The 15,016-nt window shown below is 41.8% G+C and overlaps 1 protein-coding gene across 2 annotated transcripts in view; it reads left to right on the top strand.

Annotated features, from left to right (window-relative positions):
- DNAH5 (dynein axonemal heavy chain 5) overlaps window positions 1-15,016 on the top strand; it is a 144,882-nt gene that overhangs the window by 95,401 nt on the left and 34,465 nt on the right. For both annotated transcript variants that reach the window (XM_088675088.1, XM_060278039.2), the window contains exons 60-65: window positions 8,302-8,481; window positions 8,890-9,027; window positions 9,486-9,621; window positions 12,491-12,807; window positions 14,192-14,347; window positions 14,567-14,749. In XM_088675088.1, coding sequence (XP_088531214.1) covers window positions 8,302-8,481; window positions 8,890-9,027; window positions 9,486-9,621; window positions 12,491-12,807; window positions 14,192-14,347; window positions 14,567-14,749 — 1,110 coding nt within the window. The remainder of the gene's footprint in view (window positions 1-8,301; window positions 8,482-8,889; window positions 9,028-9,485; window positions 9,622-12,490; window positions 12,808-14,191; window positions 14,348-14,566; window positions 14,750-15,016) is intronic.

The following is a 15,016-nucleotide window of genomic DNA, read 5'->3' as shown; positions in this document are numbered from 1 at the left end:
TTCTATAACAGCACTTCTAAACCTTGCTGAAACGTTATAGCTTTCTAGGTCCTCCTTCTTAGGTTGTGATCAAAGAGATAAAATGTCAATTTGGTTTCCTGTAAAACATCCTTTTGAAAATAGGCCTGCAGGGGGTTGGGGCCTGAAGATATAATTAGTTAAAAAATAATAATGATAAATAGTCAAGAAAGGGGAGAATATTCTAGAAATTTCTTCTTGGGGAGCTGCAAATAATATAAGATCATAGTTATTTAATTACTGCTGTTATTGTCTACTCAGTCAGTTTAATTTACTTCACCTAGTTTGGCTGTGGAGGAAACAAAGGACAAAAATTTTGTTAATTAGGACACAATCGATAAGTTATTAACATTTTCCTTATGTGGTTCTGAATTCTCTTTGAGGTTCATGTATCTTGTTTGAAAGGGATTATTATTATTATTATTTACAGGAAAGAATGACTTAGATGCTACATTTGTATGTACAGAAAGAAAAAGTAGAAATACCAAAAAAAAAAAGATACAAAAATAAAACAAAATAAAATTTAGATTACCACTCACACAACAATTTTTACCTGGTTATTGTTAGAATAATTTCATAGACATAATGGAAAAACTGATATAATAAATGGAAGCAGATTATTTATAAGCTAAAGAGAAGCGCCAAAGAGAAATGAAATTACTGTTTGTATCTCCTCACTCCTCACTTTTTTTTTTTTTTTTTTTGCTGTGGAAGAAAAGAATTGGCAAAACACTCAATCATTGCTACATTAGAAAAGGGAGGGTTATATTAACATAGGGTAATGCTTCGGGGTGAAATGCAAATGGGAGATAAGTATCCATCCTGAGTACCTGCTAGGAAAGAAATGGAGCCTTTTGTTTGCATAGTCTGTCAACTGGTAGACAGCAATTTTCTATGAATTTCCAAGTGTGGAGGGGCTTGTTTAGGTGGCGTCCCCCCCCCCATTGGGAGATAATTTTGCATTAAGGTTCTGAAAGAATTTCTCCACACCCTGAATCTCAGTATTCTGCTGGAAAGGGAAAATTATTTCATGTGAAAATCAGTCAGGAAATGTTCCTAAAATGTACAGAGTTTTGCATGTTGAACTGGAATTGGCAGCTTCTAAACAGTTGATGGTTCTCAATGGTTCTTTATCTATTTATTTATTTTTACATAAAGAAATTTAAATTTAAGTTTCATGTGCAAAGCATAACCTTGAACCTCTTAATTAATTTATAAACTACTCAAGAGACAGACTTATAGTAGTACTCTGCTATTTATACCTGTGGAAAGAATCTGGCATGTTAAGATTTTGAAACTTGGCAACCATTTAACTTTGATGGACCAGTAACATACATGAGGTTGTTTTCCCTCAGTGGTTCAAAGCTTTACATTAAGAAATTTGAATAATATTTCATGAGCAGATTATAACCTTTTCGCCCCTTAGTTTAAACCTCCTTTTTCTCCTCTATTTTCCTCTTCAAGCTGACATAGCCTCTGTGCATGTACAGAGTTCATGATTCGGCAGTCTATTATACCCTTTTTTTTTTTTAAAGTGCTGTACCTCTTGACAACATTACCATCTGAATAAAGGAAGGGAAGGGGAAAGAGTAGATTTTAAAGTAGGGTTAGATTTCAAACAAAAGATAGAAACATAGCAGTGTTTTTTTTTTCAGAGCCAGTTTAAATTCTTTTTCCTTGTTTGGAGTCCTAATACAATTTGATACATTGTTTCTTGTTTCTTGCTGCTTAAGAAGCAGGCTTATAAACCTTAAACTAACTTGGAAGCTGCAATAAAAGTTGGGTCAGATTAAAGTCCTAATGAAGTCACCAAATAAACACCTCATACCCCAGGCAAAATAAATCTTGATTTGCCCCCTTTATCTACAGGGTTCGGGGTGAATTCGTAATTGCAAATGTTTTCGTTTGTTTGTTTGTTTTTAATTAATTTATTACAGCCATGGCAGACTAAATTCTCTGCCCCTTTATCTATGGGTAATATGGCCATAGAGCCAGAATTCATAAAATCCTTTGCATTCTCATTGATTTTCAGCCTTACCAATTCCAGACAAAATTTTCTGGCCCTTTATTTACTTGAACTGTTGGCTGGAGTTTTGCAGTTAAAAAAAATAGCTGACAATATGGTGGAAAAAATAACACCAGACATTCATTTTCAATGCATGATATACCATCTCTACCTCTTTCTGAATGGCACCTCAAACTCTTCATGCCAAACTTTAAAAATCTATCTTTCCATCCTTCTCCACCAAAGAGTAATGCTTGACTGAATTCAGGCCATTTCACTATACCACCAGGGTTTAAACTCACTTTTCAGTGCTTACAAACACATTTTCTCTCCCTCCTTTTTCTAAGTTTGGAAAGGGTTGGAAGGGATCTTGAGTAATCTAGTCCCCCCCTTCTGAAATATGGGGATCTCAACACTATCACTGCCCTTAGGATACACATACATTTGAGTACAGACGCCTGACTGGGAAGGAAACACAGGCTATGCCCTATCACGGAAGCACATGTGTGTACTAAGGGAAAAATAAGGAAGGGGAAGATTAAAAGTACCAACGTTATATAGAAGCCTTTAGCAAACCTTAAGATTGGATAAAGATTGGGAAATGTTCAAGACTTTCATATGTGCTTAAACTTTAAACCTTAATAGAGAAAGTGATAAAAACTTATATAATCACTCCACAAAAACAACAATTACACTCTTGTTCCAACTCTGAAAACCAATAATCTTTCCTTGCCAGAAAGCAGAGCTGGGCTGAATTTCAACCCATCACCACATCAGACACATTGCCTTTCACATAGCTCTAAAATGGGGGTTAGAAGGGACCCTGAGGTCATTTAGTCTAACCCTCTAAGATACAGGATTCACAAGATTTGAATGAAAATACCAACTTTATACAGAACCCTTGAGCAGATGAGTTGTTTTTTTCTTAAGAGACTGATATTAGGAGCCCAACAATAACCCTTCTGTCCAACACAATTGAAGTTAAAACTAGACTCAGATAGACAATTCCTGGCTATGGAAGCTCTACCTTTGACAAACAAATCACCTTTATTGGAATAGCTGTTCAATTTTCCTTTAGTCAATATTCATCTAGTCACTTGGAGAAAGACTCCCCTTTGGAGCCTCTCTCAATAACAAACATTTGCACACCTCATTCTCATATTTATAATGTTTAAGATTGATCGGTTCAACATTGTTTCTATACTAGAAATTTAAACAAGTTGGCAGTTTTAACTATGCACACTTAAGAAGGCAGTCTATGGATGTTGTAGCCAATTTAAACACACCCCATAACATTCTAAACCTTGAGTACATCTCTTATCCACTTATAGCTGGAGTTTATGAACATTTTCAAGTTTAAAATATTTTCAAAGCATTGAGCAAGCATTTTTAAACTTACAGCTCGTTATTTTCCTTCATCCTGCCCCCTCTTTTTACTTTTGGAGAGGAAACAATGGCCTTCTACAGCCTCTTTAAAACAAACCTTTACACACTACCTCCACTCTTTTAAATATTTGCCATGTTTTTGGGTTGATCAAGCCCTTACATAAGATTATTTAAGCAAGCTTGCCTTATTATTATATTATTTTAAACTATGCATGCTTTAAAAAAGGCAGTCTGTGGGTGTCATGGCCAAATTTTACACAAACCCCTAATTTCCTAAACCTGGATTATATCTCTCATTTACTTTAAGGGGAACAATGAACTATAGCAGACACAAGGATCAGACGCACATACACTTCACAGACAACACAGACAACATGTAACATGCAAACATATATAATTTTATACCATAACATACTTTGTAGGATTCCTCACAAAACTTTTCTCATTCAGAGTTCACCAGGGTTAATTTTAAAGCGGAGATTCACTGTATGTTAAAGGAACCTCCTGGTAGCCATTTCCCCTCATCTGGGTGGTCCATAGTAAAGCGGACCCAGTGTTTTTTTCTTACAAAGTTTTTGCAATTGGTTCCCTTCAAGCTTGTCCGCCCCGGGGATTTCGTGCCAATTTAAGAGAACGAATTGGAGTGGACTTTCATCCTCAAAGTCCTTACCGGAGCCAAGCCTCAGTTGTGCTTTGCCTCGGTTGGGAGTCTGGGAAAGGAATTCCTTAGAGTGGGTTGCACCCATTTTACTTAAGCCTTTTTATACTGCAGTTCGGGTCCCCGACCCTGTTCCTGGACACTCTTAACTTCCCGAGTCTATGACTCACCCCCACGTCCTAGTGGTGTTCCTGCCTGCCGTTCGCGTGCACTAACTACTAGGCGGCCTGGTGCAGCTAAAACCCTATTGGAACCCTCCCACTGGTCATCAATTGCCTGAGGGTTCCACAGCAACTTCCCTGCCTCTTACACACTAGACTCATATCCTACTGAACGCTTGCCTACGCAATGTCAGGTCGGAACTGAGGAATACAGAGATACAGAGTAGTAGGAAAGGAACGGGCGCACTTGCAATCTCTGGTCATGGGTCATACCTAACAAAGGTCGCCATGGCAGGGGGGCGTCTTCACCCGAAGATTAAGAGCAGAGGAATAGGAAACAGAGCTGGGATAGCCAGATTCCCAGATTGGTAGAAAAGCGACAGTTTGCTCAGACTTCTGCTCAGTTTGGCAGAAGGGAGCTGGGACAGTCTTTCTAAGCTCTGCGTTTAACGTAAAGACTGTTGCCCGGGACCTCAGTTCTACTCTGTAACTGTGCCTGGCAGCCTTGCTGCAACTAAGGTCCAAAGAGGAGAGTAGAAAAGGATAGTCCAAGTGGAGAAATAGATTTTTAGTTGCTGTGGTTCTTAGCTCACCCAAGGTGTCCCCTTTTAATACTCACGACCGATCCTTTCAGTCGAATCCCGTTGTCTCCAGCTTCCAACTGGTTCCTAAAAAAAAACAGCCTTGTCCCTTTAAACGTTGCTTCGTCCTGGGGGTCCCGCTTGGACTCTCAATTACTACCAAGTGCCTCGGGTCCTGAGGTTGGTTTACCCCCCTGCAAAAGAGGCAAGGGCGCGCTGGGCTCCCCTTCCTCAGTGAACCCGGAGCTCAAGGCAAAACTGGGTCCCCGAAGTGGTCGCCAAACTGTTGTAAAATTTAAGCTGGTTCCTATGAACCCAGAGAAATGGATCTTGACCCAGGGAGAGCTCAAGGATCCAGGCAAGCAGACGAATTTAAGCGTCTCCTGCCCACCAAATAACAGAGACCAAACCAGGACGTACGAAGCAAGGCACTTTTATTTTTGCTGTTGCAACAGGGTCCTTCCTCTCACACAGGAGAACAAGGAAGGAACCCCAAACAAAGATGTCTTGCCCTTAAAAAGAGATTTGAAATTGGTTTCAGCCCACCCCCCAGAAGCATCATCCATATGTCACAGAAGGGGTGTAGCCCAAGACCCCCCCTCCCTAGATTCATCATAGGTACATCATGAAAGGGGAGGTCTGGTGGCAGTAATCTGAGCACCCTGGACCCTGCCCCCTGCCCCCAGAACCTAATCAACAAAATTGAGAGATATTTACATTTCCCTGTTTCCCAGCCAAGTTAATCACACCCTTTTGTCTGGCAGTCAGGTATCAGGATGCCAGGGATTATCACTTTAATTCCTGAGACAATGAGAAGGTTCCCCCCACCCCCCTTCTTCCTTGCAGAGGAACACCTGGTCAGAGAGAGTCAAAATGGTGTCAGTCAGGCCTGTTTTCCTGTGCTGCTTCAGACATGTTTCTGTACATTCATGTACATGTTTTATGAACAATTATTATATATATATATGACCTCAAAATTCTTATAACAATGGGATCAGAACCAGAGACAAATGCGTGCAGGCCTGATGCATCAGAATAAAATATATTGAGCGAATTAAGCCCATACGCTGTATATAATAAGGGAGAGGCAACTGGAAGACAAATCTAGCCTCCCAAAGAATTTCCCATCTGTCCCCCAGCAGAGTAAAGGTAAAGGTAAAGGGACCCCTGACCATTAGGTCCAGTCGTGACCGACTCTGGGGTTGCGCGCTCATCTCGCATTATTGGCCGAGGGAGCCGGCGTATAGCTTCCAGGTCATGTGGCCAGCATGACAAAGCCGCTTCTGGCAAACCAGAGCAGCACATGGAAACGCCGTTTACCTTCCCGCTGTAGCGGTTCCTATTTATCTACTTGCATTTTGACGTGCTTTCGAACTGCTAGGTTGGCAGGAGCTGGGACCAAACAACGGGAGCTCACCCCATCGCAGGGATTCAAACCGCTGACCTTCTGGTCAGCAAGCCCTAGGCTCAGTGGTTTAACCACAGCGCCACCTGGGTCCCTCCCCCAGCAGAGTACTTTCTCCCAAACCTATTTAAAGCATTTTTTACCTGCTTTTTGGGGCCTAAAAAAGAGCCACCCACCTGTAAATCGCCTGATGTTGCATGGTTTTGGGTAAAAATGTCAAAGGAGCCTGCTGTCAGCTGATTGGTTGAGCCTGGCTATGTCCATTGGTAGATGCTGTTTGAAAACAAACCGAACCAACAAATGGGCACCTATAAATGGACAATTTCAAAGGGGCTCACTGTCACCACCAATCAGGTGATTTATGCTGTCAGCTAGCTCTGCTTGCCAAGGAACTATCGGAAGCACACTCTCAGCTCTTGATTATTTCCAGCCATAGAGATCCCTCGGCACTGAGATGCATGTGTGTTAGCGACGTGGAATTTTATGCATACATGTGCCCACTTAGCATGCCACTATCTCATGTGAAGGGACCCAGGTGGCGCTGTGGTTAAACCACTGAGCCTAGGGCTTGCTGATCAGAAGGTCGGCGGTTCGAATCCCTGTGACGGGGTGAGCTCCCGTTGCTTGGTCCCAGCTCCTGCCAACCTAGCAGTTCGAAAGCACGTCAAAATGCAAGTCGATAAATAGGAACCGCTACAGCGGGAAGGTAAACGGCATTTCCATGTGCTGCTCTGGTTTGCCAGAAGCGGCTTTGTCATGCTGGCCACATGACCTGGAAGCTGTACGCCGGCTCCCTCGGCCAATAATGCGAGATGAGCGCGCAACCCCAGAGTCGGTCACGACTGGACCTAATGGTCAGGGGTCCCTTTACCTTTACCTTTTATCTCATGTGAAAGGACTGTTGCATTCCCAGTAAATGCCTGGAGGATTTTGCCCCCAATTAATTCCTACAGAAGTACAGTGGTACCTCAGGTTAATAACTTAATTGGTTCTGGAGGTCTGTTCTTAACCTGAAACTGTTCTTAACCTGAGGTACCACTTTAGTTAATGGGGCCTCCCTCTGCCGCCACCGCACAATTTCTGTTCTCATCCTGAAGCAAAGTTCTTAACCTGAGGTACTTTTTCTGGGTCAGCGGAGTCTGTAGCCTGAAGTGTCTGTAACCTGAAGCATCTGTAACCCGAGGTACCACTGTACTGTGAAAACTAGGGGCCTGATTAAGATTCATGGAAACAAACAATCCCCAGTACCAGGACTGGCCACAGTTTATTAAATTGGAATTCCTCTGAAGACCATATATGTGTAAAATTAAGTAGCCCAGGTTTTATTAACGCAGACAGCAATGTTACCGAAACAGTAGATTGTGTTGACATAAAACAATGTGTAAAATTCAGATTACAAAGCAAGGTGTAAAATTCAAGACCCAATGCAGAACAGGAGTAATTGTAATGCAATGGCAATAAAAGGAAACAGCCCTTAGGATGATTCAGGAGGCCAATTAGACACTTGGCCGAAATGGAAAACTGTGTTTACAAGACCCTCTTGTAAGCATGGATTTGTGGGGGGGGGGAATGGAGCTAAGAAGGCATCACCCAGGGTAATTCAATGGAGGCTCAGCAGGAGAAAAGCAGGACCTTGGACTGATTTAGAAGCAGCAACACTCTTGTGTGCAGGTATTTATAGGATAATTCAAATCACCATCTACATCACACTAAAAGAAGTGATGAACTTGGTGATTGCTAAATCAGGATTTCTCTTCCCTAGCAAATACAAAAGCATGACCTTAAGGAGGATATGTTATTGACAGTACGTAAAATCTAAATAAAGTACACAGGGGGAAGGCCTATTTAGCAAAACAGTTTCTCAAGATGATGATATGATGAATGAGGCATATTTGGCGCAGCTTTTGAAATAGCCTTTAGTGACCCTTGAGATACTGCTCTAAAATCAATAGGGAGTCACCTAAGGTTTGCATCCCTGTTGTTGTTTTCCTTTCTTAGTGTGAGCACGCATAGAGATTATGCGTGAAAGTACGTTTCATTTTGGGCAAGTCAGCGAAGCTAAACTATCTTTTCCGTGATATCTCTAGCAATTTCCAAAAGATACAATAAACGAAGAAGTAGTGGAGCTCTTGAGCCCTTACTTTGAAATGTCAGACTACAATATTGAGACAGCTAGGAGGGTTTGTGGAAACGTGGCTGGCATTTGCTCGTGGACCAAAGCGATGGCTGCTTTCTTTGCAATCAACAAGGAAGTTCTGCCTTTAAAGGTAAGCACATATAAACAGGGCAAAGCTGAAAACTGGAGTAAGACCAGATCACCTGACCACTGGTCCTGTTAGCTAGGGATGATGGGAGTTGTAGTCCCAAAACAGCTGGAGGGCCGAATTTGAGGAAGCCTGCTTTGGATGGAGCCTTCCTGGTGTGCTGCATTTCGATTCGTAAGGAGTTGTTTGTTGTATTTATTCCACAGGGAAGAATGAAAAATCTGCCTCCTGCAGTTCGTTATATGTGTAGCTCTGGCTACATTCATTTATCAATGGCTACACTTACCACATGCAGCCAGTGTTATGCTTGTTTTAAAAAGAGCTTTGCCTGTTTTTCTTTAATATGGTAAGGGATACAATCCTGCTTAGCAATTTATGAAAGTTGTTCTCTGTGAACGGGTGTATTTCTAGGCTAACCTGGCTGTACAAGAAAACCGTCTGGCCACCGCCATGTTGGATCTCGAAAAAGCTCAAGCCGAGTTGGATGCCAAACAAACTGAGCTAGATATTGTACAGGCGGAGTATGAGAAGGCGATGAGAGAGAAACAGGTACGTCACTCTGCCCGGGAGGTGTTTCACAGAAACAAGCATTTATTTTTATTATACTTTTAAAGTTTATACATTTCACTAATTTTACAATCATTTTGACATGACCTTCTTCCCCCTATTTCTGCGGTTCCTTCAATTTATTTTTTAATATCTTCTGCATATCCAAATTAACGGCGTTTCTGTGTGCTGCTCTGGTTCGCCAGAAGTGGCTTTGTCATGCTGGCTACATGACCTGGAAGCTGTACGCCAGCTCCTTTGGCCAATAATGTGAGATGAGCGCCGCAACCCCAGAGTCAGTCACGACTGGACCTAATGGTCAGGGGTCCCTTTACCCTTTATAGGCTGCTTATATCAGTGGGAAGTGCATCATCTACAAAGCACCATGAAACTGTTGCAGATGGAATTTGGATCAAGCTGTTTCCTATACTTAGGCATGCTAATATATTTGCTTTGGGCAGACGTTGCTCGAGGATGCAGAACGCTGCAGGCACAAAATGCAGACGGCCTCTAGTCTTATTAGCGGGCTAGCCGGAGAGAAGGAGAGATGGACTGATCAAAGTAAAGAATTTGCTGCACAAACAAAGAGGCTTGTGGGTAAGGCGAATGCGCTGCCATTTCTTTTCACTCTCTTTTTGAAATGTTTTTTATTCATTTTTGCCTTTAACAAATATCATCACAAATAAATCATAATCATATACACCAGGGGTGTCCAGCCGGTCGACTGCTATCGACAGGTAGATGACCCTGGATGCTGGCAGTCGATTGTGGTCGATTGTGGGATCCCTTTTGATCACTGGATGTAAATAAAAAAAAAGGAATGAAAGTCTCATCTCCCTGCCACCCTCTCTGTGTTCCTCCGTTGTGTCAAATGGGCAGTCATTTGTTGTCATTAGCCGAAGAGATATGATGTGGAATTAGACTTTATTGCTGTGTCGGCGTAGTTTTATGTGAGCAATTTTTTGCTTTCCCCCACAAAAAAAGCTCAACAGCTCTGGCTTCTTCTCCCCCCCCCAAAAAAAGCTCAACAACTTTTGCATTAAAGCTCAGTAACTCTGGCCTCTCCCCCCTCCAATGGCAATGGGTAGATCACTGCCAGTTTGTTTTAAACAGTGGTACCTCTGGTTACGAACTTAATATGTTCCGGAGGTCCGTTCTTAACCTGAAACCATTCTTAACCTGAGGTACCACTTTAGCTAATGGGGCCTCTCGCTGCTGCCGCGTGACCGCCGCACAATTTCTGTTCTCATCCTGAAGCAAAGTTCTTAACCCGAGGTACTACTTCTGGGTTAGCAGAGTCGGTAACCCGAGGTGTTTGTAACCCGAGGTACCACTGTACGGGGAGTAGATTGCAATCTCTTGGGAGTTGGGTGTGCCTGATATACACATAGGATTCTCTGAATCCCGGGCTTCCCTCCACCCTCCATGGTTTCCATCATTATTCTTTTCCAACCGCACCTTATAATGTTCCCCCAATTTCCTTAATACTTAATTCTCACCATAGTTCTAGCTGCATTGCAAGTGTTTTTTTAGGAGCCTGCCAATGTTTTTAATTGTTTACAGTGTTCTTTTAAGTAACTTATAAATTTCTCCCATTCTTTGTTAAATTTATTATCTTCTTGATCTCTGATCTTCCCAGTCATTTCCACCATTTCAGCATTTTAGCCATCATCTTTAACAGCCAATCTTCTCTTTTAGGTACTTTATCTTCCTTCCATCTTTGGGCAAGTAGCATCCGCATAACTGTTGCAGCGTACATAAACAGTCTCTTCTGCTTCTTTGGTATTTCTGGACCTAGAATTCCTAATAAAAAAGGCTTCTGGTTTTTTTTTTTGACAAAAGTAGTTTTAAACACCCCCCAACTCATTATAAATCATTTCCCAGTATGCTTTTGTCATCTTGCACACATCCACCACATGTGATGAATGCCCTGCCATTTCATCCCTCTGTAAAATTGTCAGTCGCAATGGCTATGTTTCATCAACTGTGGGCTGCAAGAACTTGTGTTGTTGTCTAGCTGGGGACATTTTCAATGTCTCGGTTAAAAGCAATTGAGAGCTTTGTGATAACCTTGAATAGACATGAGCTCTGGTGGCCTAAAGCTGCATTCAGGGCCGTCTTAAGCATATCTGGCGCCGTGGTGCGAAGATCCCTCCGGCGCCCCCCCGCCCCGTTTCCCAGTGCGGCTGTCTGGTGCAGGGGCCGGCCCTGGCTGCGTTTATCCATTGTATGTTCAGGTTTTCTTGAGCCTATGAAAGATCCCATCACAATGCATTTTGTAGCCCTCTTAAGTGTCACAGGACTCAGTAAAAACAAACAAACAAACAGGCTAATGCAGCGAGTCTTCTGAAAGCAATCTGCCACTGTTTTATTTTAATTTTTGAAGGCATACTTCTTTTGGATAAGCTGTGACTGGCAGAAATGGGAGAGCAACAATTCATCAGTGTTGACCCACTCCCATAGGAGGCAATTAGGGATGGAAAGACCTGCCAATTTTGGTTCTCCATTTCTCACTTTTCCAATATTAAATCCAGTTCTTCAGAGTTTTGCAACAATTTGCTGGTGTGTGTGTGTGTAACTCATGAAAATTCACCAGCATTTTGATGTGAATTTCTCCAAATAAGCACATTTTTGTGCCCTTTTTTGATGAATGTTCCCATTACTGGACTCTCCTTCCTTGGAGGTTTTTAAGTAGAGGCTGGATGGCCATCTGTCATGCAGGCTTCAGTTCAAATTCCTGCATTGCAGGGGTTTGGACTAGATGAGCCTTGGGTCCCTTCCAACTCTACAATGATTCTGTGATTTTTGCAAGCAGATTTTCCCTATATAATGCATTTTATATGTTATTTTCACCAATGTATTTAATTTTTATACACACTTTCCCCATTCACTGTCACAATTGTTTGGCTGGGAAATTGCATTGCAAAATTCAGATATGTGTGGATTTTGAAAGATGCCTGTATTTCGGTTCTCATACTGCTTCAGAAAGTGCAAATTCGAGAGACTGCAGCGCGCACACATTGACCTCCCACACTATTTCAGAGGGTCCTCCAACCTTTCAGAACAGCTTTCCAGGGGGATCTGCAAAAACTAGCTCCCTTCTTTTTTCCGCTCATGAAAATTCTGGATCCAGTTTAGAGTATTCTAACACATTAAGCTTAAAGCTGCTCTTGCTTCTGTATTCTGAGAGCATGTTTGCAATGAGAATATAACATCTGTACTGGCCATAATGCTTATTCTCATTACAAATGCCTCTTATGTGCTTTCTGTTCTGCATGAACAATGATCAGATATTCACATAAATTGAGTGAGAGAGGCACATTAAATCTTAGGTTTTTTTGCTTCTCGCTTCTTAGAGATATTTGTGTTTGTATTCACTGCAAGCACATGCAATTTGCTCAACAGTGCTTTGATATTGCTCCTTCAGCATTTATCAAATGTGATCTCTCTGTGTATGTTAATTTAGGGGACGTGCTGCTTGCCACAGCCTTTCTGTCCTATTCCGGTCCTTTTAACCAAGAGTTCAGAAATCTGTTGTTAACCGGTTGGCAAAAAGAAATGAAAACCAGGAAAATCCCATTTGGAAACAACCTGAACCTCACAGAGATGCTGATAGACGCTCCCACGGTCAGTGAATGGAACCTCCAAGGGCTGCCAAATGACGACCTGTCTATACAAAACGGCATCATAGTCACAAAAGCAGCTCGTTACCCTTTGCTGATTGACCCGCAGACTCAAGGCAAGATCTGGATTAAAAACAAGGAAACCAGGAATGAACTTCAGGTAAACTAGATTTCATTTTGCTTATACCTCTCTTTCAAATCAGAACCGGTGAAGGTCCTGTGTGAGTGTCTGGATGTGGTTGGAGGATGGATGGCAGCTAACAGATTGAGATTGAATCCTGACAAGACAGAAGTACTGTTTGTGGGGGGACAGGAGGCGGGCAGGTGTGGAGGACTCCCACCAGAGGTCAAAGAGAACAACAGTTACCAGGCCTTTAGAAGGCATCTCAAGGCAGCCCTGTTTAGGGAAGCTTTTAATGTTTGACGAACTTCTGTATTTTAATATTTTGTTGGAAGCCGCCCAGAGTGGCTGGGAACCCGGCCAGATGGGCGGGGTATAAATAATAAATTATTATTATTATTATTATTATTATTATTATTATTATTATTATTATTATATTCCTGCTCATGAGTAAAGGCATTTTAGTCAGCAGCGATGAAAATGCGACCCGTAGCATACACCACATATTCCAAAATATGTGGTACTAAAAATATGTGGTACTAAAAATGAATTTGGGTGCATTTTGTAAATAATCAATATTGGGATAGAAGACTAACTCTGTATATAACTTAGATACAGTAGGAAGCAGAGTGCCTCACAAAATAATAATAATAATAATAATAATAATAATAATAATAATAATAGTATTTGTACCACACTCATCTGACTGGGTTGCCCCAGGCACTCTGGGTGGCTTCTAGCATATACAAAAACATAATGTAACATCAAACATTAAAAACTTCCCTGTCACTTGGTGGGTGTCCGTGTGGGGTAGGTGTGTAGATATGTTGATATGTATAGTATAGGTAGGTACTATATAGAGTAATGTAGGATTTATGCTATGAAAATAAGGTAGTGTGTTGTGTATATGTATTGTGTAAATGTAAATGTATGTGTTTTATATGTTTATAAAAAATAAAATAAAAATTAGAGAAAATTAAAAAAACTTCCCTGTCTTCAGCTGTCTTCTAAAGGTTGTACAGTTGTTTATTTCCTTGACATCTGATGGGAGGGCATTCCACAGTGGGGATGTGACTACCAAGAAGGCCCTCTGCCTGGTTCCCTGTAACTTCACTTCTTTCAGTGAGGGAACTGCCAGAAGGCCCTCGGAGCTGGACCTCAGTGTCCGGGTTGAACGATGGGGGTGGAGATGCTCCTTCAGGTATACGGGTCTGAAGCCATTTAGGGCTTTGAAGGACAGCACCAACACTTTGAATTGTGCTTGGGGTAACATTGGCTCCCTTCTTCAGACCGCCATGCATTATCCCACTCAGCACCAAAAAATAGCTCACACAGTCAAGGGGAGCATGGGACAGAGGAGCGAGTTGGTTTCCCCCTTGTGAATAAACAGCTTAATAGATGGTCAGAATGGTTCTCTTTTCAGATCACCTCTCTAAACCACAAGTATTTTAGAAACCACTTGGAGGATAGCCTATCTCTTGGAAGGCCGCTGTTAATTGAAGATGTTGGCGAAGAACTGGATCCAGCTTTGGACAATGTACTGGAAAGAAACTTCATCAAAACAGGCTCCACATACAAGGTGAGGGAAGTAAAAATGTTCCTGAAACATGCTGTCTGCTGCATTAACAAAGGTGCAATTGCTTACATGGCAACTGCTTGAAATACCAAGTGTTGCTTTACTAAAGTAAAACAATAACAGAAGCTAGGTGTTGCAACAAGCCGATGCTTGAAAGAGTACAATAAAGCTTTTTGGGGCTTCTAATTCTCTTCTACTCCCATCATCGCTTTTGTTAATTAGGTAAAAGTCGGGGATAAAGAAATGGATGTAATGAATGGCTTCAGACTTTATATTACCACCAAACTTCCGAATCCAGCATATACCCCCGAGATTAGTGCTCGTACCTCCATTATCGATTTTACTGTCACTATGAAGGGTCTAGAAGACCAGCTTCTAGGGAGAGTCATTCTAACAGAAAAACAGGTAAGCGAGAAAGAATCTCTGACAATTCTGGAACTATCATTTGTACAGAGTTTTGTTGCTGTTTCCTGTGGTATTTCCCCCCCCCCCTTTTCTAACATTGGAATGATGAGCTTCACAGCTTCCTGAGATGCAGTGAGGACCACACAAAACAACACTCCGGTAAAATAAGTGAGATACTAGAAGCAGAATCAACACAGTTCAGCAATGCTTTCTCTCTCATACATCTCCTCTGCTTTCCCACCTACTATTTCTGTGTCTTATATATAA

The sequence above is a fragment of the Zootoca vivipara genome, chromosome 8, assembly GCF_965207765.1.
Source record: "Zootoca vivipara chromosome 8, rZooViv2.hap1.1, whole genome shotgun sequence".
Classification (NCBI taxonomy): domain Eukaryota; kingdom Metazoa; phylum Chordata; class Lepidosauria; order Squamata; family Lacertidae; genus Zootoca; species Zootoca vivipara.
The sequence above is the reverse complement of the archived record's forward strand: the minus strand, read 5'-3'. Positions and strand labels throughout refer to the sequence as shown.